General features: G+C 38.7%; 1 protein-coding gene across 4 annotated transcripts in view; it reads left to right on the top strand.

The window, feature by feature from the left end:
- The first annotated feature begins 1,035 nt into the window (after positions 1 to 1,035).
- si:ch211-278j3.3 (E3 ubiquitin-protein ligase RNF19B) overlaps positions 1,036 to 25,741 on the top strand; it is a 34,693-nt gene continuing 9,987 nt past the window's right edge. For 2 of the 4 annotated variants that reach the window (XM_042502907.1, XM_042502904.1), the window contains exons 1-5: positions 1,036 to 1,465; positions 14,419 to 15,032; positions 16,261 to 16,751; positions 23,538 to 23,743; positions 23,883 to 24,030. In XM_042502907.1, the coding sequence (XP_042358841.1) occupies positions 14,880 to 15,032; positions 16,261 to 16,751; positions 23,538 to 23,743; positions 23,883 to 24,030 (998 nt within the window). In that variant the 5' untranslated portion in view covers positions 1,036 to 1,465; positions 14,419 to 14,879. The remainder of the gene's footprint in view (positions 1,466 to 14,418; positions 15,033 to 16,260; positions 16,752 to 23,537; positions 23,744 to 23,882; positions 24,031 to 25,741) is intronic. The other 2 variants (XM_042502905.1, XM_042502906.1) reach the window with 2 other exon arrangements.

Genomic DNA, 25,741 nt, shown 5'->3' with positions numbered 1-25,741 from the left:
CATGACAACTGTGGTTTTTCATACTATCAGAATCTACAATTGTTGCATCATATCATATGTGTTCAGAAATTTAGTAGCTTATGGCTCTTGGAGGGCTTCATAAAAACTGAAATGGCCCTTGATAGGAAAAAGGTTTCAAATTTTTGGCTCTCACTGTTAAATAAAGTGAGAAAAAAAATAATCTCAAAATATACATAATTTATAACAATAAGAAGCAAGAAACTTCTATAGAAAAATGCCAGAGGTCTCTACTGAAATTGATTTATCTGTTCCAAGAAATATAGGCTGATTTATCGGCCTGACCCAAATATCAGTCAAGTTTTTGACCAGTGTCACTGCCGATACTGAATTCTCCACCGAAAGTGACGAAACATTTCTAAACATTCTGATCTTCGGTGCCAAAACTGCCATCTCTAGTATTCGGTACTTAAAAGTCGGTTTCAAGCATGGATATCTTATAGTGAAGTCTGCTCAGTGGCGCAGAAAGCAGAAAAAGCTCCTTTTCCGGGTTCAGAAATGTGAAAAATACCCGGATCTGCTGGCCCATAGAGCATGCGTAGTAGAGATTAAGGGCAGCCGAACGCGGCCGAGTGTCGCCGAGCGGGTAACTTCCGCCGGCGGAGCGACCAACTTCCGGATTAGCGCCTCGCTAGCTTGAATGGCAGTCTGAAGAAATTTAATCTTGCTGCTCTTTTAGATTTAACAAATGTTATCGAACCGGATGGTTTACATCAAGACAGGAATACAAGACGTTTCTCGGGGGATTTTGACGCTCACAAAAAAATGTTTACAGATTTACAGACGTCTCTTTTGTGATGTTAGTCAATGGGGAAAAGTCTTTCTGGGCCATTGGTGACGACCCGAGTGGTGTAATTCCACTTTCGGCCACTGTGTAAATTTTGCATCAACGCCTGGCGCACTTCCTGGGGGTTTGGGTTAAAGACGAAAACAGTGGGGTTTCTTCCCTCGCTTCACTTATTTTGGTTTAGTTTTCGGCGGATTACCGCCACACAGTGTGGAGGTTTAAGGAAGTGAAAGGGAACCCAATCAGAACATCTGGGGGGCGGGGTCGGACTCCGGACCCTGCCGCTGTCCGCAGCGAGGACCCTCTCGTTTTTATGGGACTGGGCATTTATGAATAGGAGATCCTGGGATTCTGCGTCATCCCATTGGTTCCTGTCACTGCAGTGTGCCTCCCCTCAGGCCGCCGCACAGCTCAGCCATCAGTCTGCTGCCGCACCGAGCTGAAGGGCTCTCCTCACCAAGGGTCTCCTCTCCTCGGCTCCCTTCCGCACCGGACCGGTCTGAAGCATCGTACCCGGCCTCTGTGCAGCTTCGGACGGTCAGATTTGATCAGTGTGCGGCAGTGAAGAGGAGGAGACGGGGGAGATATCTGTGTTTGGTCCTGGAGGGGAGGAGCCAGTTGTTGATTGTACGCTGCAAGGAGAAGGCGCCGCACACAGAGGTAAGATACCGTTTACGTAATAGATATTATTGTGTGTTTTATCTGCGGACTTTGAAACGCGCATTTTATACATCTTTATATTCGCGTTTGCTCGTGTTGATGATGATATCGGGAGGTGGAGGTGAATGCGAATACGTAGCCTATTAAACATGCCACTCCCTGCAATGATGCCCTGAGCAGACCCCCTCTTTGAATGATTAAAATGGAAGTATGAAAATGTGTACTGATTTTAAAAATAAATGTGGAGGTTTTGCAAGGATGCGTTGATCTTTTATAATATTTTTTTAAATTTGCAATGACATCTCTAATATATCGCGTATTGTTTTGTTTTTGTTAAATAGCACAGCTTTTTTTTATTTTTTTAAATTTAATCCGTAGACTTAAAATTTATCAGTGAGTTATAAGTGCACATACACAACTGTTATGAAATCACACATCACATACTTAAATAGTCATGGGAAAAAATAATCCCTTATATTGTGGTTATTCAACAACATAAAGTAGCCTGCAGGCTGCCAGAGGTCACTATGGCTCAGTGTTGAGCGCCACATGGTGCAGAAACAGAATATTTTGGTCAGGGATGCCGCGGAGTGCAGAAGTGTGTGTGTGTGTGTGTGTGTATGCGTGTGTGTTTGTGTGTGTGTGTGTGTGTGTGTGGGCAGGCTGAGGTCACTCTCATGCCTCTGAAACCCGCATTGCTGATGTGGGCTTGTGTCCAGTGAAGATATTTAATAGGGTGTATCATCAGGTTTCCCTCTGCTAAGGCAACATCAGACATCCTCCTCTCTGTTCAGTGATTGCATGGCAACAGCTTGTTACAAGTGTACTCAAATAAACGCTTCAAAACTAAGGAGATAACGCGGCTGTCAGGATAATAATGTGGTTCATTCAAAGGACAAAATGCAGAAAAAAAGGTGTCCTGGTTCCTGCCTGTTTGGCATTTCAAACGAGGGGAAATGCTTTGGGGGCAGATGCTGGTGGTTGTATAATAATCCCATCTGTCATTGTCATTTTATCTGTCATCGATAGGCAGAGAGCCACAGGAGAGACTTAAATTTATTGACAGTCATATGCAAAATCAAAAAGGCTATAAAGGATTTAGTAAAAAATAACTGTCATATGCACAGGGTTACTTACAGTGCAGTTTGTCCTGATTTATTGCAGTAAAGGCTTCTTTTAAGGACATTAAAGTCACAGGCACCCATTTGTTTTATATGTATGAAATTAGATGAAAGCATGACTTGATATGATAATCTCATGACACAAAGCCAACCATCTGTACAGGTCAAATGTCACAGCTGTAGGGCATCACTCTTTAGTCACTCTAAAGTGTTTTATAGTACTTTTTAAACTTTTTTTTTTGCTTTTTGCCTCTATTTGACATAGCAGTATGTAAGCATGAAAGGGGAAGAGAGAGGGGATGACATGCAGCAAAGGGCCCCACCTCTTTATACTACTTCTACTGGTGTATTTTCACCTGTGGATGAGGTAATGATAGTACACCTTTAGGAGAAAATCTGCTTCATTATAAACATTGCCTTCAGTATCCTGGATGGGTAATTTAAAGGGATACATCAGCAATTTAGTATTGTACCACCATTCACAAGAGAGTTTAAATAAAAACTTTTAAAATCTGAGGAGTAGAACCCAAGATTTCCTGAATTTTGGATAATTTTTTCATCACATACATTGATGCAAAGTGTAAACATCGATCCATATTATCCTCTCATAGGCAAATACTGAGAGTAAACAGACGGTGCACATCATATGTAAACAAAAGCCGTACTGAGGAAACATGACGTACCTGCCGGGCCACTTCACAGACTTCTTGCTAACTTTAGGTTAGCTGCTCTGTTTCAGCAATGTTGACTGAAAAAATGTGCATGTAGACTGAAAGTCATCCGTGCTGTTCTGTCTGTGCAGGGACTTGAACCAGCGGTGAGTAAGTTAAAGCATAAATAATAGTAAACGGTTTAAGTTATGAGTAGAGGAAAAGTCTGCTAGTAGTTAAGCTAATTTCTGCAATGTAAAATGCCATAGGCTTATGCTAATAACTTTAGCATGTTGTGTATGTGGGGGAATGTGACCTACATAAGTCAGTTGTTTTGTCTATGATCCTTGACAGTTATTGAGTTTTACACTTTAGTGAAAAGATCTTGTTGTTAATCCATGTTTTGAGGATATTTTTTAGTGAGACAGCGGCTGCCTTTCTAGTGATGATTGTGTCATCAAAAGCATGTTTTTTGTGAGACATTGGCTGCATTTCCAGCTGAGATTGTGTCAGCCAAAGCTGTTGTTTTCCAGCACGACATTGGCCTTATTTCAAGCTGCAACTGTGCAACTTAAAGTGGGTTTTTTTAGCAGGTGTTTTTTGCAAGGCATCAGCTGCATATCCGACATCAACAACTTTTCTAGCAGCAAATGTGCCTCCAGGAGTGGATGTCTTTAGTTAGACATAGGCAGCATTTTTAGTAGTGATTGAGTCAGCAAAAGCTGTTGTTTTCTGGTGAGACATAGGCTGCATTTCCAGCCACGATTGTGCAACAGATGGCAAATCCTTTCAGCAGGACATTGGAGAAATCTTCAGCCATGATTAATGCACCAGGAGTAGGTCTTTTTTAGTGAGACATGGATGAAAAAATTAATTACAAATTGTATTTAGCGAGACATCGACTGCATTTTCAGCTGCCATTGTGCAACCAAAAGTGTGTTTTTAGCGAGACATGGGCAACATTTCTAGCCCTGATGTGCCACAAGGAGTAAATGTCTTTTGGTGAGATATCGACAGCATTTTCAGTAGTGGTTGTGATTGCAAGAGCTATTGTTTTCTACCAAGGCATTGGCTGCATTTCCAGCCACCTTTGTGCAACCAGAATTGTTTTTTCTTAAGTGAGACATCAGCAACATTTCCATCAACAATTGTGCCACCAAAAGTGGGTGTTTTAAGCCAAAACATGATCCATTCTTAACCATAACTGTGTGTTTGTGCCTGAACATAACCACACGTTGACCACAATGTTGATGAATATACAATAACAATATTTATTCTGGTGACTTGATTGTAAATGCTCGTCTTTCAAACTCCATTCCTCCACTTATGAACACATGTTGAGAGTAATCTACTTTCTGTAAAAAGTCTCCAAGCTGCAGCTGAGATAACCCCAGTGACATCATCAGGGTTAAACCGTTATCTAAGTGTAGAAATGGTGGAATGCACCTTTAAAAGTTTTGCCTGTATTGTATTTTCTGCAGAATCGTGTGTGAGTGCGTGCTGCTTTTGTTGTCAGATTAAAATCTATGTGAATCAGCATGCTGAATCATGTCAGTAAGTAAGGAAACGAGACTCCAGCCAAAGCCTTTGTACATTATGTAATGATGTCCGCTGATGCTTTTTGGCACAAGGGATCAGTTTTTCCTTTGCCTGTTGGAAATAAATTAAAAATGAGGGTTTGCCGCTGTGAATGAAGACTGAGGCGTGTGGCTGAAGCTTTTTTGTTTTGCATTCTGGTGTAGCATGGAATAGATGTCGGTCAGTCGTGAAGTGCTTCAGGAGGTCAAAAGGTCAAACAGCCATGTTGTTGGAGTCCTCTTCAGCAAGACGTCCGCCTCCTGCTGACTGTCTTCCCTTTGCAACATTGAGACATACGTGATGTATACTTCCTTTCCTTATTAACTTGTGAAAAATAGACTTGAAAACAATAAATAGTTCACACAGAATATGTACAAAGATTTTTTTTAATACAGGAGAGCAAATACAGTTTTAGAGGGTTTTGTAATTTCTCTGTGCCAATGTGAAAAAAGAGGTTAAAATGAGATGCATTTCTGTTGTTGAGGTTAAAATGTCAAAGTCAAAATCATCTTTATTGTTAATTCTGACATGTTTGTTAGACATTACAGGAATTGAAATCGCGTTTCTCTTCATGCCAATGGTGCAAATAGTAAAAGGACAAAAAGAGAATAGAAAAACAAAGAGAAAAAAAGCTAAAAAATGTATGTACGGAAATTAAATAATTGGGCAATAGAAAGAAAGAAAAAAATGAAAAAGAAAATAAATAAAGTGGAATAATGCCAATTTTAAATTAAGATGTGTTACTCATTGTTGGTTTTCAAAAGAATGGTTTACAACAGGTAAACAGGGTCACAAATCTGAATGATTCATTTTTCTTCTTAAAAGATAAATTTAAATTGATAAAAATGTAGGATAGGCATTTCTAAGCTTTTGCTTGTGCCTGAGCCTTTACAGTCTCTACTTAATAGAGAAATTGTTGATTTTGTATATACAGCTTGTATTGTTTCTATGCATTGTATTATATACAGATTATGCAAATAAGTATGTTTTGATTTTGATTGATTTTGAGTGGTCGGTGTCTCTTGACCTTTAGCAGCAGTTTTACTCACAAGTATGACACACTGTTATCCCTGTCATTCAAAGGCATTTCACCTGATATTTAGGTTAAACTTTGCACATGGATGGAGGGTGAAAAAAAAGTGTGATTTAAGCTCTCTGTGCTCTGGCAGCGAAAGAAAGTTCTAGGACAGATTTTGAATTTGTCCTCTAATTCTCTGTAATCCCCCAAGACGCCTTAAGAATTTGAATTCTTGTAGAGGCTGTGTTACAGGATTGTTCGTTCAACGTGGCCAAGAGTTCCTCTAGAAAAGGAGCGAAGTATGAAACATCAGAGGAGTCCTATACTGTAAAGAGGGGAGGTCAAATCTTAGAGTGAGTCTTTGGCCTCGGGAGCATTTTACGGTATACTGTACAAACACACACACACACACACACACACACACATACACACACACACACACACAAAGACACACACATTCAACGGAAAAGAAAATCATTAAGCTGTAAACTGAAGATGTGCTCTCTCCTTCCAAGCAGCATCTGCGTCCATCCCTCGTCTTGTTAACTCTTTTCCCTTGAGCCTTCTGAGGGATGGCATTAAAGACAGCAGCCCCCCCCAACAACACCCCCACCCTCTCATGACAAAGCATATTTAACCCTTTGAAACCTCAGCATCACTTTTCTTGTGCTGCATTTAGACCACTTTTCACGTATTTAAGTCTTCATCCAAAACACGGGAAAAAAGTAATGAGTAATGAGCAACTTTGAGCAACTTTGCAAGAAATGTCCTGAAAATGGCAAGAATTTTTTAGATTTAGAAAATTACTTTAAAAAACAGGGAAATTTGAAAATTATATTCAAAATGATCATAATCCTATATGTAAAATTATGTTACAGAATCGTTATTGTTTTTAAGCACCGTATTCAGGTTATTTACATGTTCAATTTATTGAGCATGTGAATAACCCTAATTTTTGGTAATTTTTTGTTACTTTTTAAACTAGTTTTTGACTAATTTTGGGGTAATTTATTCTTTTGTTGTTTATTGCCTTCCTCCCATGTTTTCGAAAGAAATCAAGCCAATTTGCTCGGGTTTCAAAGGGTTAAAGAGGTTAAAATGCACACCGCTTTTGATGCCCCACAAGTTTTATTGTTACAAGTTTTCCTTGTGACTGTGATCAGTCGTTGTCACTGACTTTGAATCAGCCTTAACACTGGTGTTCATTGTGTTTGTATCATAGCCACTGGTCATGAAAGACAAACAGCGTCTCATCGGCGAGAAGCGTCTTCTGTCATTTCCGTCTCTGTTTCTACATAATTCAGACTTTTATGTGCATAATGATGTGTGTGTTTGTGTGTGTGCGGAAGTGTGTGTGCATGCCAGTGGTCTTCGTTTCTGCAGTTTGTGATGGATGGATGATCTGATTCAAGATGATGATGATGATGATCTATCACAATAGATGTTTTGCTCATTAAGTGAACAGGACAGTTGGAGTGAAAGACCATTATCCTTGATAAATGGAAGGTTTAGTCAGATGTTGAAGGGAAAAAGAAAAATAAACTTCAATTTAGAAGTTCAGGGGACGTATTCACAAACGTGGAGTCAAACTTGTAAGAGCTCTTAATTTAGCCTTAAAAATTCTAGTAAGAAGTCCTTGCTTAGGAGTGATTTAAGAAAGTTATTAGCATTTCTGAGCAAAGAAGGGACAGAAACTTTACCCTAAGTGAGGAAGTGTGGTTGACCCTGTTGCTAGGTATGACAAATTATTCTAACAGATGTGATTGGTTGTCACAGACATGCCCTTTGTGAGCCTGCAAGATGTGGACACCCAGTGGAAATAAAATGAACTGCATCACGATAGGAAACTGTGCTCACACTGCTGCAGTTCTTCAGTTGCAAATATTTTAGTGTTGTGATCACTTCTGGTGTTTTATCGTTATTGTGTTGTGTGGGAGATGTAAGAGCACCACTTATGAGATCGACCACAAACATTATCCCTGCATCATCTAATCTGTAGCATTTCATTTACTCTCTGTCATTCAGCTTTAGAAGAATATTTTTCTACTTCTTTGTCTTTCTGATATTTTCTCCTCTGCTCAAGAAACAGTGAAGATCTTAAAAGTCCTCCTCCCCATGCCTAGCAGTTTTTCACCGTAGGAGCTGATTGTGAATTACTTTTATCTTTACCAGGAACTAGTCTTAACTTTAAGGGAAAATACTTAGAAATCATCATAATCCCAAGCATTTTCTTAGAATTTCGTCACTAGGGGCAACTCTCTGTACCAGGAAGCTTTGTGAATACGGCCCCAGAAGCCTTGGCCTTACTTTGGTAAACATAGTTTGCGGTCCTAAATAGACTTGTCAGAATAGCTGGACTGACTCTAAGGACCGTTACTGGTCCAAAACTAGTCTGAGTTGTACTGCTATCTGGAGCTGATTCTCAACCCAACTCGATCCAAGTCTGAGCCCTTAAATCTGAGTCGCATCTGGCAGTTATGTGTGGACCAGAGCCCGCTCACACTCTGTCCTTTGGTGCCAAAACACAGCGCAGTTTGCCAGCATTTAGTAGTGGAGTACAATGTAGTATGATGTCATATAGAAATGCTTGATTTATCATAAAATTAATGATTGTGCACATTGTTCTGCAATGATTGAGTAACTCAAAGTCCCTCGTTGTTCCTGTTGATATCATGTTTTATGTGATCTAATTTAATGTGAACAGTCTGTGCAAAGTCTCTTTATCTTTGCTCAGCTGTGTAAGAGCAATGATGTCTGTGCAAAACAAATATTTCTGAGCGAACTGATGGGAAACTTTCCCTCATAGTGACAACTTTTTTAAGCTAAGCAGCAAATTTTGTTGCCGAATTACCTGGCTACCTGTGGTTCCCATCTGGTCCAGCCACGGGGTCCAGATTTCTTCTTACTCATTAATTTAAGGTTCACACATAAGATAATTGGTCACGTATTCAGTAATATTTTACAAAATGTAAACAAGACACACAAGTTTCGAACACAATGAAATTAAACATATTGCAAGAATAAAGTGCAAGTTACTTAAAACTTAACTGTAAAAAACTGTAACCAAAAAAGTGCATATTATTGCTTCAATATCAGTGACAATGATGCTGCAAAGTCACAGCATGTTAATAGGCTAAATAATACCAACACAGGGCAATAAAATCAACTCCACAGCAGGAAATGGCACTTCACAATAAAAGCTCTGTACCGGAATTTTCCTGAATTTCAAAACTGTAGCGTGTTTTTTACAAAGTTGACATGTTAGCGAGTCACTTGCTGTCCATTCAGAATGGACTTGCGACCCACTTTTGGAATGCGACCCACCAGTTGGGAATCGCTGTTTTATAGTTTGGAGCGATAAGTCCCCACTGCAGCCCACTGAGTTCAAAAACACTAAAATCTCTGTGTATGTGTGTCGTACATGTATCAGTGTGCCTGTGTGTGTGCGTGCGTGTGTGTGTGTGTGTTTTTAAGCTTGTATATGTGAACGTGAAGGCGTAGATACACTACAGGGACAGTATGTTCACTGCATGCAGATTTAGCTCTATTGAATGTGTTATGTGTGCGCTTTTGATGTCTTCATATGTGGGAATTACGTCTATAAATAAACAGCAGCGCAGTGAGTGTTTATCACCGAGGTCGGTGCTTTGGATCCTCTACTTTGGCAAAGAAAGTCAGTTCCATGTGGAATATGGATGTTGGTGAAATCCAAGCGGATGCACAGCACAGTTGCCGGATGCAGAAAAGCTGGAAATATGTAGAGGGAGGACTAAATATTTTGAAATTGTTGCTGGGAGTTCGAAGTTCTTTTTTTTCTCTGGGGGTAACATAATATACTCTTCCACATCCCTCCATCCTTACCATAGACCCAATCTTGTCTTTTTTTGACAAGGTAGAAAGAATCTCTAGGGAGAAATTGCAGGTTAACAATATATGCTACATATGCTACATAGAAGTGGTATACATCATCTGAAAGCTGGAAACCCTATGATTAATTATACTCATTATGTAGCATAAGTTGTTATAGAATTTTTGGGTGGATACCATTTGTTACACAGATTTGGTGCTAAATTTACTCTTTTTTTACCACTTGAAAACTGATAAAAATAGTCAAAAATATCTCCAAAATACCACATTAAGACATCAAGACCTCGATTAATGCAGTAGAAAAATCCACGCTTTGATACTTTTGCCATCCATCCTCTGAATGCCTGAGGTCTCTTGTTTCAGGCTGTAAAGTTTCATGAGGCTCTGAATATCCTAAAGGTCACAACAGATCATTTTATACAGTGAGGTCCATTTTTTGAAAAAGAAAAAAAAGGTCTCACTACAATGAAACAGCTACTATGGGGATTAATATCATAACACATGAGTACATTGGGCTCACTGAATCCACAAGAGTCTCGGCTTTCCAGTTTGACCCAATTAATGCAATTCCAGTAATGTTTAGGAACCTCGGTATGCAGGAGTATTCAAAAACAATAGGCACAAATAACACATTTGTACTAAATGTCAAAGACGGCATGAGTTTCACCAAAAACTGACGTTTTAGCATAAAGTGGACATGAGAAGAAACCTTGTATCTCCACTCTGGCTTTAAATGTGCCCAGCCCCCTACAGGATACAAAAGACAATAGCGTTAGCTGAGGACAGCAGCGTCCTCGCAGAGTGGAAGAGGTTAACACAACACAGGATGTCTCCACTACCTTGCTTTTTCATGAGAGATTTGAGTCTGAATTTAACAAAAGATTACAGTTTTCACTTATAAAATATAGGGAGAAGTCAGGAGAGAATGAACACCACAAATGATAACTGTAACTGATGGTCAAGTTGTGGATAAGATGTCCTTATATGAACTGCACTTCTTCCAAAGGAAGATTTTGTCGAGAGAAATTAGAAAGAAGTTTATTTTTTTTAAAAAAAAAGACAAAACTGCAGTTGCTGCAGTGTTTACCATCACTGTCAGTCTGTAAGAGTAGTACAGATACTGTAGCTTCAACGGTGTCATTGTATCCTTCCTGTTGTCGGCCTGTGTGAAACTGAATGCTGTGAGTGTGTTCACACACTCCTCTCATCTGGCCTGTTTGTGTTCCTCTAGTTTTCTCAAAGAAGACCAAGATTAATTTTATCACAAAAGATGTTGATTTTTTTTTATCGTCAGTGTTCGGAGGCCCTGAGAGGCAAGAAAGAATTTTTTTTCTGATGGTCAATTTTCTAAGTCTGATACCTTTCGCTTCTGTTTTTATGACATAAGAACAAGTGGAAAAAAAAGTTTTTTATTTTTTTTAAATTAGTGAAAACAAGGAAAAAAAGATATTTAGTGAAAAGTTTGGGCAAGTTAGTTTTCCTTCTGTTTTTTCTTTTTTTTCAGTCATAAGACTGAAAAAAAAGGACTAAAAGCGTTCATGTTTTCATCCACGTGACTTTAAATTCCTCCCAAAACTTTACATAAAAGTAACGTTCTGTATAATATGTGTTAGCAAGTTGGGGAGTAACAGACTACAAGTACTAAAATATGAGTAACTTTATTCCATTACAGTTACAGATTAAATGTGTGGTATTCTGAATACAATTTCAATCATTAAAAAAAGATCACTTGAAGGGTGTACTTCATTTATTCTTGTTTTATTACCACTATGTCCTAACTGAATGCAACGCGTGTGAGGGTCAGTTTGATTGCATTGTTTTGAGCTGAACTTTTGTTTCTTTTTGTTCCTGTCGCTAGCTTTAAAAGATCGAAAAATGGTCAAAGAATGGCTGGTTCGTTAAGTTGAAATGAGGCGCTCACCAGTTAGAGTGTGCAGCCCATATAGGCTGAGTCCATTGCAGCAGCCCAGTTCAATTCCAACCTGTAGCCTAAAGGCAAAAAAGCCATTAATATTATCACAAAAAAGAAAGAAATTAATTATCTACACAACACCAAACTTTTTCATCCATCTGAACTTTATTTCACAGATAAAGATAAAAAAAAGTAATAATGAACACAGAAATATTACTTTGGCAACACCTTTTTTCACCCTTTTTTAAGTCATAAAAATTGGTTGAGATGTAATAAAGATCAGACTTGGATAATGGATCACCAGTTTTTTTTTGCCTCTCAGGGCCTCCATAGTTTTACCTCTAAACATGTAGATGCATGCTGTAAGACTCTTAACTCCTAAATTTGTCTTCATGTTGACACATTTGTTTGTTTAAAGTTATTTGAATATATTTGGTTTAAACATTTTTAAAAAGGTGTCCGAAAAGATCCTCTCTCTTTTCATCTTTTCAAGTTTTGCTCGCACAAATGTGAAGGATGTTAATTCCACCACGAAATACACAAACTAAACAAAAACAGCTGTCTGCATTGTTCCCTGTATTTTAGTCCATTTTGTTTTGTGTTTTTTTTTTTTTTTTTAAGTTTTTTACTGCATCTAAAATAAAACTAATCATCTGTTTAAGGAGCCAACATTTCAAAGGGAAGCCATGCTTTTTTCTTTCGTCTTAAATTACCATATTGTATATAATGATGTGCTGCTGAAGAGGAGCCTGCTATTCAAGTCAATTTAAACGTATCCACAGGACTAGAATATAAATACGACTCTAACTCTCAGTCTCTATGCAAGCAGGCAGGTTAGGCACTGCAGTGTTACATAAATGCAGACTCTTTGTGCATCCTTGTTAAAAGAATGATGAAGCATGTAGCTCCTGTAGCCTGCCTCTGGCCAGTGCTATTCACTAGATATTTAAAAAAAATCACATTTGACTTTAGAGAAAGTGAAACTGTTTCGGATCTTTAAATAGATGATCTATCACCGTATCATACTTCATGCTGTGCTCCGTGGTCCGATTTGACGCAGTGTCAATATGGAGACAGCTATTTTAATTGGTCTGGGGTTGCATGAATCACCTCATGCTCTCTTTGCTCTCCGGGCCTGATTATGAAAGCTCGCGGCTGCCTAATGGAGACAGAATGAGTTGTCTGTGCTGTCTATCACTGCCTCTCCGCTGTCTCACCCTCCGCCTCCCCCGATCCTTTCTGTCAGACCAGTCACAACTCTGTCGTCCTTCTGCTCTTTGTGTCTCATGGCTGTGACCTTAATGCTCGTGTCTGAGTCTCGATGACGGGTCGCACAGACCCAAACCCCTCCAGTTTGAATTTTATACCATATAAATGACTCTCGGGGGATTTTAGTGAGAGATTCAGGAGTAAAATGGCAAAGATGGAATCAGCTATATTGTGACTTTATTGAAAGGTCAGATTTTTTGTTCTTGGTATTGTGTCTGCTCAGCTTTTGAGTAAATGAGAGAGACTGAACACACCATTTAACCCTGTAAAACCTGGGAAAATTAGCCTTGATTCTGTCAAAAAGATGTGAAGAAGGCAATGAGCAATTTAAGAGGGAATGAGACAAAAATTACTCATATATTAGTAAAAAAAAAAAAAAAGTACAAGGAAATTAACTGAAAATTAGCAAAAAACCCACAAACACACAAACAAGCAAGCAAACAGGAGAGTTAAAAAAAAGAAGAAGAAAACACAAGAAAATTACCTAAAAAAAGCTGCTTAAAATTATAACTATTCTGTAAAATAATTTTAAATATAGATAATAAAATATAAAAACATACAAACATGCAAACAATTTTTTTTTAGCTTTAAAAATAATATTTCCAAAATACACAAATTTCTTGCAATTTGCAGAACATTTCTTGCCAAGTTGCTCATGGCCCTTTTTTCTCAAGGTTTTTGAAAGAAATCGAACCAATTTGATCAGGGATTAATGGTTTAAATGCTTGCCACAGGCATCTTAATGCAGCACAAAAAAATGGGTTTGTATTTATGTAGTAGTTTGCAGTAACTGAATATTAATTGATTCCTAATGACGATAATGATGTAACAAATGAAGCCTTTGTATAACACAGATTGAGCCATCTGTGTTTTTGTGTAAAAGTCCTGTTTGCTGTTCTGTGTTATAGGATTCTGAATTTGCAGCCAGAGGCAAAAATTTCTTAGATTACATTCATATTCATGTGAATGGGGTTCACCAAGAGGTTTTTCTACCTCAACAGTGTTCACAAGAGAATAAAAGTTCATTTACAGTATGAATCAAAGCAAGTTACAACAGATTATAGAGGGAACATAATTTATTTTGAATCTTTTATTACATTTTCCCGACGTTTTCAAAATGTTCCCAGATAGCATGTAGAAATGTTCCTGTTTCTGTCTGACATTTCTAACAAAAATCAGACCCACCCTGTGGAGTAAAGTAAAACCTATGAATTATTTTAAGCTGAGTAAATTTCCCCCTCGTTTCCTTTATATATTTCACAGTATTTGACAGTATTTTCAACCATTCCTCATTGCTATTATTCACATCCTGTGTCCTCCTGCCAAATGATCCTCATATTTTTACATATATCTTTGTGTAAGCCCCTGAAGATTTTGTAGAACATAGCTGCCCTGTGTGCAACACCAGGTAATTAAATAAAAACTAATACTGGGTTCTCATCCTGAATTCAAGGAGATTTTTATTTGTATTGCAACATATTTATTGACAGAATGATGTCTGATTTTAATTTAGTCATCATTGTGATGTTTGTTTACAGGTTTAAGCGACCGCTAGTGAGGAGGAGGCCTAAAGTGATGAAGGACACTCGGCCAGTTCAGGACTAACTCAGACTGAGGGGACTGCGGTGGAGGTGGAGGAGGAAGAGGAGGGAGGAAAGAAGACTGAAGAGAGACAAAGTAAATCACGTGACCAGGCCTCGGAAAGGCTCCAAATTAGTGATGTTCCCCTCGGGCAGGGATTACCTCCTCCCTGTCGTCTACCTCTCCATCTCTCCCGCTCTTCCTCCTTCACACAGCAGAGCAGCCGCCCAGCTCCAAGAGCCGTGAGAGCTCGCTGTGCTCACCCGCCCACACACACACACACACACACACAAACTCACACACACACACTTGCACACACTCTCTCTCTCTTGCACATACACACGCACGCTTTTTTGCATCCTGCCCATGGTCGTTGGCCTGTCCTCCTCAGCTGCTGCTCCCGCTCTCGTCCCTGACCATGAAGAGGCCCAAGCAGCAGACGGGGCCGCTGAGCTTCCTGAACTTCTTCAGCAGGAAGCCCAAATCGGAGCCAAAGCCAGAAAGGCCTGTGGAAGCGTGGCCGAGAGAGGAGGTGGCCATCACGCTGACCCCGAGCGAGCATCCAGAGCAGGTGAGACTGAGGAGCGGATCTCATATCTGTCAAATTTAAGTAATTCTCCTGGTTATTGTTTGGCTTTTGGTAGATTTGTGGAGTTGTGAAAATGTTTGATTTTGGCTTTAATGTGATCACATTTAAGTCTCTAGTTTTATAAAGTCCTTTAACAAAGATATTTAGAGTTTTATTGGTAATTCTGTCTTTGTAAACACACTGACAGAAATTCAAATTTGGATGAAAATTAAGTAATGTGTCAGAATTTGTATTTGTTTTTCATTATTCTTTCTCACAGATGATTTTCAGCTCTATTATCTGTATTAATTGCTCATTTTTAGTTTAATCATCCCTCCATATTTCTGATACTCTTATGTCTAGTTTTGTTGCCAGAATCAAAATGTCTCAGAAAAGAAATGAGGAACGTGAAGAGCGGCTGTAGATCATTAACTTTGGACGTATTAGCTTCTGCTTGCTTCCCTGTTACAGCCCAAATCCATTAGAGTGTTTATTTAATTAATTGGTAATTTCGAGAAATTATGTTGCCAAGAAACCAGCTACACCAAACATCCACCTTCATACACACCCAGCAATAGAAATGTTCACCAGAAATGTGGGGATGTTCCATTTGTTTTCATTTATTTATTAAAATAAATCTTATTTTTATGGAAAGCAGCAGAATGTCCTCACAACTTGTGACCAGGGACGTAGCAATAAATTATGGGGCCTCAATGGGCCCCCTCTCTTGATCGATGTTTCTCTCCTGCATTTATTAAAATTTTTGTTTTACAAAGTCACTTTGCTTTCTTTCTTTAAGCTGGTTTTTGTATTATCTCTTTTAACGACACAGTTTCATTACTTTTATCATTTATTATGGTTTCTTGACTCACAATTTTCAAGCTTTGGTTGTACAGATTTTAGGGATATGAAGCATTTAAAGAAATTCCAAGAAATGACATCACAATGAGCAAAAATAGGGGTTACGGGCTGAGAGGGGCCCCTGAGGCCCCTTATTTTTTTAAATACAAAATTCAGTCTTTAAACCTATTTATTCAGATAATTTTAAGAATATAATATAAAATATAAAAATGCAAACAAAACCCAACTGTTCAATCCAGGCGTCTCGTGGGCCTCCCTCCCCTTGGGGCCCTCCCTCTTGTTTTGACCCTGCTTGTCACTCTGTGTGTGAGAACATTTTTAATGTTAATGATCGTATTTGGTAAATCAGCAGCTCTGTAACTGTCCACAGGACCTCAGCCTCACAGCAGAAGAGGCTGGAGAATCAAGAGTTTCTGGAGGAGAAAGAGGAGAAGGAGGAGGTCCGCCAGCAGCGGCTGAGGCAGGCGAGGACGGTGCAGTCACCGGCGAGTGCGTGGGCGGGGTCGGCAGCGGCTCCACCGGCGTCCTGTCCCTCTCCTCCTCCAGCCAGGAGCAGCTACTGGATGAACACCTGGAGGAGTGCCCACTGTGCCTGCTCAGTCAACCGCGTTGCCACTTCCCACGACTCACCTCCTGTTCCCACCGGACGTGCTCCGACTGCCTCCGCCAGTACCTGCGCATCGAGATATCTGAGAGCCGGGTGGGCATCGCGTGCCCGCAGTGCCCTGAGACGTTAGCGCCACTGGATGTTCGTGCCATCCTGGATGACCGGGCGCTGCTGGAGCGGTTTGAGGAGTACCAGTTGAGGCGTTTCCTGGCTGCTGATCCAGATACACGCTGGTGCCCTGCGCCTGACTGCAGGTGAGAAGCAGACAGTGCTGGACCTAGCACATTTCGGCGCCCTAGTCGCCATAGCCCCCTCCACCCTCCAAAAGAATTATATATATATATATATATATATATATATATATATATATATATATTTATATATATTTATATATACACACACAAGAACAACAGCTAATGCAAATAAATACAAATAAATGACTTAGCCAACATAAAAAGAATAAATATCAAACTAAAAAACACATGGTAGGCTACTTGCAAATTTACATTTCTTTTAAAAAAAATTTCTTTTACTCATACATTCTCCACACACTCTTCACTCCACCATCCCTACCACTGCTCTAGCATGACTTCTTAGGATAATTTTTCCATTGTGTTTGTAAATATTTTATATAATTAAATATAATTTTATCTTTATTAAGATCATATATTATATTTATATTTTGTATATCTAATATATCTTTTTTATAAAATACAATAATTTTATTTTTTAAATAATTATTACTTTTTTTTATAATTATTATTAATGTATTATGTATATATACATATTAAGTCATCAGTATGCAGATAGTTAAATAACAACACTTAGAGAAGATTTAAAAGGATAGAGGAAAATGTGTGAGTAATAAACAATAATAACTTCTCTAGATTGTCTAAACTTGTAGAAAAATGTTCTTTTTATTGACATCTTGAGTCACACAGTAGCAATTCACTGTACTGTAATTACCTTGGGGGAAAATAAAAGAGAAAGCCCTAATTCAACGTTACGATACGGCAGCTCTTGTCAAAGCCCTGTCATCCCACCACCGCCTTTATGTTGTAAAACACAAGACTGGGAGCAGTTTTTAAGTGTCAGAATGATTGATTGAGCTTTGAAAAGATGAGCTGACAGCAGACAGAAAGCTTGGTTTGAGCTTTAGATGCATCCCAAGGCTTTTGAAAATTTGATGCAACCAAAATATTTTGCAGATACTGAACCAGAACAGACTGGTTGTGAGTGATGAAGCAGGCCTCTTTCCATTTAGGAGCTAAAACCCCTCAAGAATCTATGTAAATGAAACAGTAAATACACGTTGAATTGAGAGTTAAGGGGCGAATTCACCTTTAATCCGCTTACTGCAATAACACAACGATGATTTTGCATTTCTGGGACCATTTTATATTTCTTTACTCCCCTGAGGATAGCTGGCTGATATTTTGATTACATCATGTCACATGGAGATATTTCAAGCACAGCTACAATGTAATTTCATTGTAGAATCGATCAAAGACATCATCATAAATCATACAGGGAGAAATACGCTGCAGAAAAATTAGATTTTTTTATTTTTCAGCCCAGTCGCCAGAAAAAAATGTTGGCATTGTACATTTCTCATTTTTTAGTTTTTATGTATGTATTTTATGTGTCATATCGAGGTTTCTAAAGTGATGTAGTTCTGAGTGCATGTATATGATGTGACTTTATTATCTGGAGGTGGAGGGGATGGTTGATGGTGTGACACCTAAGCGAAATGGAGACAAGCTGCAGACCAGTGCAAACCGCTGTTCTAGACCAATAAAGAACAACACTGTTTGTTTTTTAGCGAGACATTGGCAGCATTTCTAGCTTTGACTGTGCCACCAAAACTTGTATTTTAATAATGCGACTGGATAGAGAATCTCGCCTCTGTATTAGTTATTTTCAAAGGGGAGACTCTTTACATGCTTTCCTTCTAAAAGGGATTGGTTTAAAGGTTTAGTTATAGTACTATTTTTTTTTTATCTAAAAAAAAGCCCTCTGTTTTAATTCCTGTAAGGGTCATTGTGACAGATAAAACTAATAATTCTGTAATATGGGGACAATCTGACACTGAAATATTATCTGAGAGGGTTATCGTACCATGAAAGCCTCATACTGTTGCAACCGCAAAATATCACATACACACGTTAACAGGAGTGGGAATCATCAGAGGTCCCACACTACAATATTATCACAATACTTAAGCCCCAATACAAATATTATTGGGATTTTGAATGATTTTTGGGCCACGTTGAGATTGCAACAATATGTATTGCAGCATCGCAATACATAAGTATTACCTGTTGAAATGATGTCCCCAAAGGAAAACTTTGTCATCATCTGCTTCATCTAATAAGATTGTTTTTCATCTCACCTCAGTAATTGTTATGCAGAGAAATGCATCTAGTGAACTGAATAACAGTTGATTTTACTATTCTATTGGGTTGCCAAAAGTTGAATTTGTATTTGCGATATAAATGACATAATAATTTAAAAAAAAACATACTTGGTGTCCGTGTATTGATACAATATTGCCAAACAAAATATAGCGATACTTTGCTGTACTGCCCCCCCCCACCCCTACACATAAACTACAGTGTTGTTTCAACCCTATTTTTTGCAACATTTCTGCAACATAATCACTCCAAATGTTGCATTTCTGTGGTTTTCAGAAATGTACAATGCCGACATTTATTCTGGCGATTAGGTTGTTGTTTTTTTTTTCCCCCCTCATTGACAGCAACCTCAGTGGACCACAATGCAATGCAACCGCAAGACATGTGCTGAGTTAACTTGTCTGTGCTGTAGTTTACAACATGTGCAGACACTGATCTGTTGCTTTATCACCTTAATGTGCATGTGGGGTAACGGGATAGGGCTGCTGCGGGAAATCGTAATGTGTGTGTGTGTGTGTGTGTGTGTGTGTTGTGTGTGCGTTCAGTGAATATTTGTGGTGGAAAACACGCATACACCAGGGTTCAGGACTCAGTGGTAGACTGTCTGTCTCCCTGTCTGTCAGTGCTCACAGCCTGGTCATGATGAATGAGTGGAGCAAAAATCAATACGCCATTCTGTCTGATGCTGCTGTGAATTAAATATAACTCAGAGAGACAAGACTGGGTTTCTATCTTCAACAAATCTGCAGACTTTTTAAGCTTCACATACTAAAAAATGTTTACAACTGGAGGTCAGCAGAGATTTCAATTTTAGATGACTAATAGTTCCCGCATGTAAGAGCCTTTGAAGTGGTGACCCATTATGTAAACTGGTCACATTTATGGTTTGTGTATTCCCCATGCTCCCAACATACACACATTCCTCGAGGTCTTAGTGACAGAAGCTTAGTTGGAGATTATGTCGGCTCTGAGAAAGTGTGGCAAAATGTGGTGCACTCTGTGTGTGTGTGTGTGTGTGTGTCTGCACGCTTGTGTCTATGTGAGCACATTTTGTCATGTTTCTGCTGCATATGTGATGCTGCTGTAGGTGGTTTCAAACAAGATGGGATTTTTGAGCGCACACTGACAGAATCTGAATAAGACGTATTTCAAGTGGAAATCCTTCTGTGCTTGTGCTAATACCAAATAGTGTTTTTATCTAACATGACTACACTTTCACATCCGATGTGTAATTTTTGTATTCTAAGTTCTCAACTAACGTAAATCACACTGATCTAAATAGAGATGTAGATCATTTTTGTTTCAGCTATTGTCAAATACATGTCAGTTCTGCCACATAGCCCCACTTTCTCAATTTGAAATATTTACTGAAAAGAGTTTTCTAGTAAACAAACAAAGTAATGTTTACATTCAGTTTTTTCCCACCAAAATGCATTCTATCCATTAGGCGTAATGAATGGTTTTAAATGCATTTCCTTTCTCATACAACATTTGACAGATTTATAACATAGAAACATTTAACAGATTTTCGGATATTTTGAGACTTTATTCACATCAGCCATACCATTTGTTATCACACGGCTATGTTTCTGTCGAAAACTTTCAGCCAATCCATGTATGATGTGACTGCATACACGTGAGCATCCATGTGCATTCTTGTGCACAAGAAACAGACAAAACCGGGATCTGTTTTATAGAAACATTGCTCCATAGTAAAAAAACTTAACTGGGTAACTTTAGCTCCTTAACAGGCACTGTAACCGCACAGTTGTCTAGTTTTGCTTCACTAAAAACTCAGCAAAACCCAATTTCATTTTAAACACATGTATTTATATGATACATTTTACTATTTTAATTACACTGCAATTCTATTATATTTTAATTACATTTAATTGGCCGTGGATTTTTTTCAGATTTTGTTACATGATTCATAATTTCTTATATGAATTTATTAGATTTATTTTGTTTATTTTATGAAGTTACTTTTATTTTTATTTTTTTATTTAATAACATTGACTTTTTTCTTAATAATTAAGTTTATGTTTTTGTTTTAACATATTATACGATCTCTAATGTATAATTTTTTGAAAAAGGCATTTCTTGTGACTGTTAAGGGGTTAAAGTGGAAATTTGGTGGTTTATATATATGTGCGTGTGTGTGTGTGTGTGTGTGTGTGTGAGAGTGAGTGTGTACATGTAATTTTCTAAAAATAATTAGCTCTCGATAATGTGTACTTTCCATATGTACACAACAATATCTGAGGGAATACTGGCCATGTTTTCCATTTGTAAAACAAATACAATACATAAAAGCAATATGAGGAAAAATAGTAAAATAAAAGGGGATATACAAGCCATATCCTACCACTGATGTCCAATCCACCTACGTCAATGACTAACTTACTCAGAACACCTGCAACCCAACATATAACCTGTGAAGCTCAACAGGCATCTTGTATCCAGTACTTTTTTAAACTTTTGAATATATATATATATATATATATATATATATATATATATATATATATATATATATATAGACATATATAAGCAGAAAAATTTTATTATTAAAGAATAAATATATGAGTGTATAAACAGATGTGTTTTCCAAAAGACTTTTAGAAAGCTTTGATCTCTTTGTGATAGAGTACATGGGTTAGGAATAAAAGTGCAGCAATTCATTTCAATAGTGTAATCTGTTGTTGCTGTGTATTCTGTCAAAACCTATTAATAAATCTTTGCAGGACGCAGTGTGCAAAGGTCTTTAATATCTAAATAATCCAATTATTGCTGCTTTCTTTGATAACTATACTCACTGATACCTGGAAATGTTTTTATGCATGAGCAGGCCCACACTGGCTTTGTTGTTCAGCCAAAAGGGTTTGACTCGACAATCAGACACAAGCTGTTTAAATCTAGTCTGACACCGACGTGGGATCCAGGCAGCCGTCTAATTATCCTCTTATGTGTGTGTGGCCCTCAGCCTGTCTCATTCATCTACCTCTCTGACAAACCTGAGAACCACATAAAGCTGGAGATGCCAAAAGGAAAAAAAAACGCCTGGAGGAGCTTTTCAGATACTTCACAGCAGAGCATTGCTGCCTGGATCCTGAAGGCACCACAGATCATTCACAGTAACTTTAACTTGTATTTGATCATTAATCACATGATCTTTTGCATATTAAAATTTATGTTAATGATCCCTCTGAGGATTATGTCCATGAGCGCTAAGCTCCTTGTAACGACTGCTCGGGATCTGAGGATGGACTTATTTCTGGTTCAGGTGTTGAACTGTGGAAAGCAGTCACACAGATAGTTGTATCTCTCTTTGAGCTGCGATTCACTGTCAACAAATGTGCTATATGTGAGCAAAGACAACAACGAATGAATTCAGTGTGCTTCACCAGGCTGAACGCATGAGCAATACAAGGAGATCAAGCATTCGATGAGAGACTAACTGCAGCTTTTCATAGATATTCCAGTCAGCAAACCAAAGCTGTGAAGTTTGAATTAAACTTCAATGAGTCTCAGCTCAACATCTTATAGCAACAGAGTGGAATAGTGAGCAGGGAGAGCGCCTTGATTTAAAGGATCAGTGTGTAGGATTTAGTGACATCTAGCGGTGAGGACGGATTGCCGCCTGCCGAAACTTTTGTGCCGAGTGTGAACTCCATGTTAAAATTCCTTCAGTGTCATTCAGGAGGTTTTTACTGGGAAATGAATTATTCGCAGAGATCACCTCTTCTCCATAACCAGGAAAAACACTGAAAAAGCAGTTTCACTTTAAAAATCTTTATTTTCTCAGTGCCAGTGTTTTAAAATTTTGTTTTATTTTAATAGTTTCAGTGTATGTTGCTGTGTATGTGGCTGTCGAGAGAAAAAGCGTTATGCACTTTTTTCACAGCGTTCTACCTTTTTTGGATGACTGCTCCCGGCAGAATTTTTCAGAAAGGCGCTGTCGATGTCACTGCTGCCTCTTTCTTTGTTGACATAGTACCATGTTAGCTTCCTAACTAATTTTAATGTCGAGATGCCATTCAAAGAAACAAAACCCGCTTGAAGTGCGTCATTAAAAAAAATAAAATAAGGGGCACTCTTTTATGAAGTGTTTGAATAATGGTCTCCTCAGTGTGGACACAGGCCCTCATCCATAGAGGTGTCTTCTTCTCCAAAACAAACGCACCAAGTGATTAAAATTGGTTAAAGCTTTGAATAAAGTTGTTTCACTTTAAAAAAGTCAGTGTTTTTACGGAGCTGTTTAGCTCTTCACAGAGTGGCTGCTAACTTTGGTGGCCGACGCAAAAACACAGATAGCCTTATTTAGAGTCAGTGTCTTGTTTGTCCCTTCTGGGCTTCTGTAGAAACATGGCAGCTCAACACAGCTCACTCCATGGATAAGGACCTGGAGCAAGTTGCACAAAGCACCTTGAGTTTTCTCCTTTAGTATGAAACATAAGGCTTAATTTCTCTTAAACTGAGGGACGTATTTCAGAGTGTTACACAGAATCCTTTAGAAGTTTTCCTTGGTTCAAGGGGGAAAAAATGAAGTAAATATAGTACATAGTACAAAATAGTACATATTAATGATGCCCATCATTTTCATCTGCAGTTTCTCTCTCTCCTCAGCTATGCAGTGATAGCTTACGGCTGTGCAGAGTGTCCCAAGCTGAGCTGCGGCCGCGAAGGATGTGACACAGAGTTCTGCTACCACTGTCGGCAGCTTTGGCACCCCAACCAGACGTGTGACCAGGCCCGGCGTCAGCGAGCCCGCCACACTTCAGGCGGCAACGATGCCTCCACGCTGTACGTCTTCAATGAAGAACCTGGAGGAGGTGAGACTAACAGCTGCCGAAGCTTGTCTTTGTGTCTTTATTCCAAACATTTACTGCCAGAATATATTATTTTGTTCTTTTTGTCTGGATGAAATGATGTTTTGTGGCCACCCCTCACACATTGACTCTGTTGCTGAAGATGCAGAGGAGATCAAAGCGTGCCCTCGCTGTGGTGCCTACATCATGAAGACCAATGACGGCAGCTGTAACCGTATGAACTGCACTGTGTGTGCCTGTCAGTTCTGCTGGCTTTGTATGCAGGAGATCACCGACGTGCACTACCTCAGGTACTCAGTTCACACTCATGCTTCATATTTAAAAACAGGCAATTACACTTTTATTTGGTTGACGATGAAAGGAATAGCTCATCCCCCAAATGACAATTTGTTTATCAATTACTCAACCTGTGTAGAAGAAACCAAAAATGGAGGAAATTCTGGATGAATTGAAGTCATAGGCGTTGCTGATTAACCCAAGTCTCATTTATCCAGTTTTATGCTCACTTCTCAAACACACAGCCCTTTCTGGAGGGGAGCTGACCTACAGCTGAGACTTAGCTGTGGTCCCTACAAAGCCAGAATTCATTGAAAAAAACTGACATCTTCCATCGATTACATCGATTAGTTAGCTGGGTAATTGTGTCACTTTGGTGGTTTAAAGGGTTAGTTTGGATTCACAAAAGTCACCAAATAACACTAACTAACTTACTGATTGAGTCAGTGGTAGACCAGTAGCTCCCATTTGTAAGTAAATCTACAGGATATTTTTTTAAAGGAATCTGTCTTTGAAGAGAACATAGATAAATCTTACTTTCAGGTCAGTTTTAAATTGTAACATTTTAGCCAAAACTCATATGTTTGGTAAGTACTGAGTACTACTATGTACTACTGAGTACTATTTTAAAACAATACCCAGTCGGAGATTGGGCCAGTCTGCAAGGCACGTACATTGTGTCATTGTTTAGAGACTGTGCTGCTTTAAACCGTTCGTCTGGGCTTCCATTGATTTTTCCAGTCCTGGAAGGGAGTCACTGCTGACTTGTCATCAATTAATCAGCTCTATCTGCTTCCATATTTCCATGCGGCAGACTATGCAACTCAAGCTGCAAGACTAGCTACAGCAGAAGCTGAACAGCAGAATTTGAAGAAACCGTTTGAAGGGCACCTATGCTCATTTTCAGATTCAATTTTAGTCAATTTTAAAACTACAATGTGTAGGTACGAATGTTTGACATATTTAGCATTTTTATGTCGTATGTGCCCCATGCATATGTATTGTGTCACATGAAAAAGAGAGTTTTTGTGCTTGTCAGCATGAGCCGCATTGTCTGTCTTCACCAATTCAGTTCAGTTAGATCTATCAACAATATATTGGTTATAAATTCATATAATTTGATGTAAAAAACAAAAACAAAAACTCAAATATAATGGAGTAAATAGAGCAAATGAAAAGGCTGAGTGTGAGCTGTGAGGAGATGTTCTCCAGCTGTTATTTGTAATTTGTCTCTTAGGCTGTGACATGCACAAGCAGATGTTGCATTTTAATCTGTTCAGTGAGTCTATCAAAATCTTGGAGTTAAGGTAATTTTTGTAAAGAACTTTCTTCTAATATCTTCACATGTGCTACACTGTAGCAGGAAATCAGCACCATCTCTCTGCCTTTTCTCCCCCCGTTCTTTCTCCTTCACACTGCAAATCACACTGAACGTCCTGTAGAAGGGCAAAGCTTTTAGCATCTCGCAGCAAATCTGCCAGTTCAGAGCAACAGAGCACAACTTCAGTATCTCCCCATAATTTCCCCACTCAGGCTTTTAGGACCCCAAAGTGACATTCACTGCTGAAATACAAACCCATGCTTTGAGAAACAGTATAGCCCTTAGCTGCTCTTTGTGTTGCTCATATTGTCACTGCTGCTCCTACAAGTTAATTGCTGCCTGATTAAGACCACACAGCATTAGTCAGTGCTGTGCTGCTTTCTTTGGCAATTAGAATTACAGCA

Source organism: Plectropomus leopardus, chromosome 16 (genome assembly GCF_008729295.1).
Source record: "Plectropomus leopardus isolate mb chromosome 16, YSFRI_Pleo_2.0, whole genome shotgun sequence".
Lineage (NCBI taxonomy): Eukaryota > Metazoa > Chordata > Actinopteri > Perciformes > Serranidae > Plectropomus > Plectropomus leopardus.
This window is presented reverse-complemented; position numbering and strand designations above follow the sequence as displayed.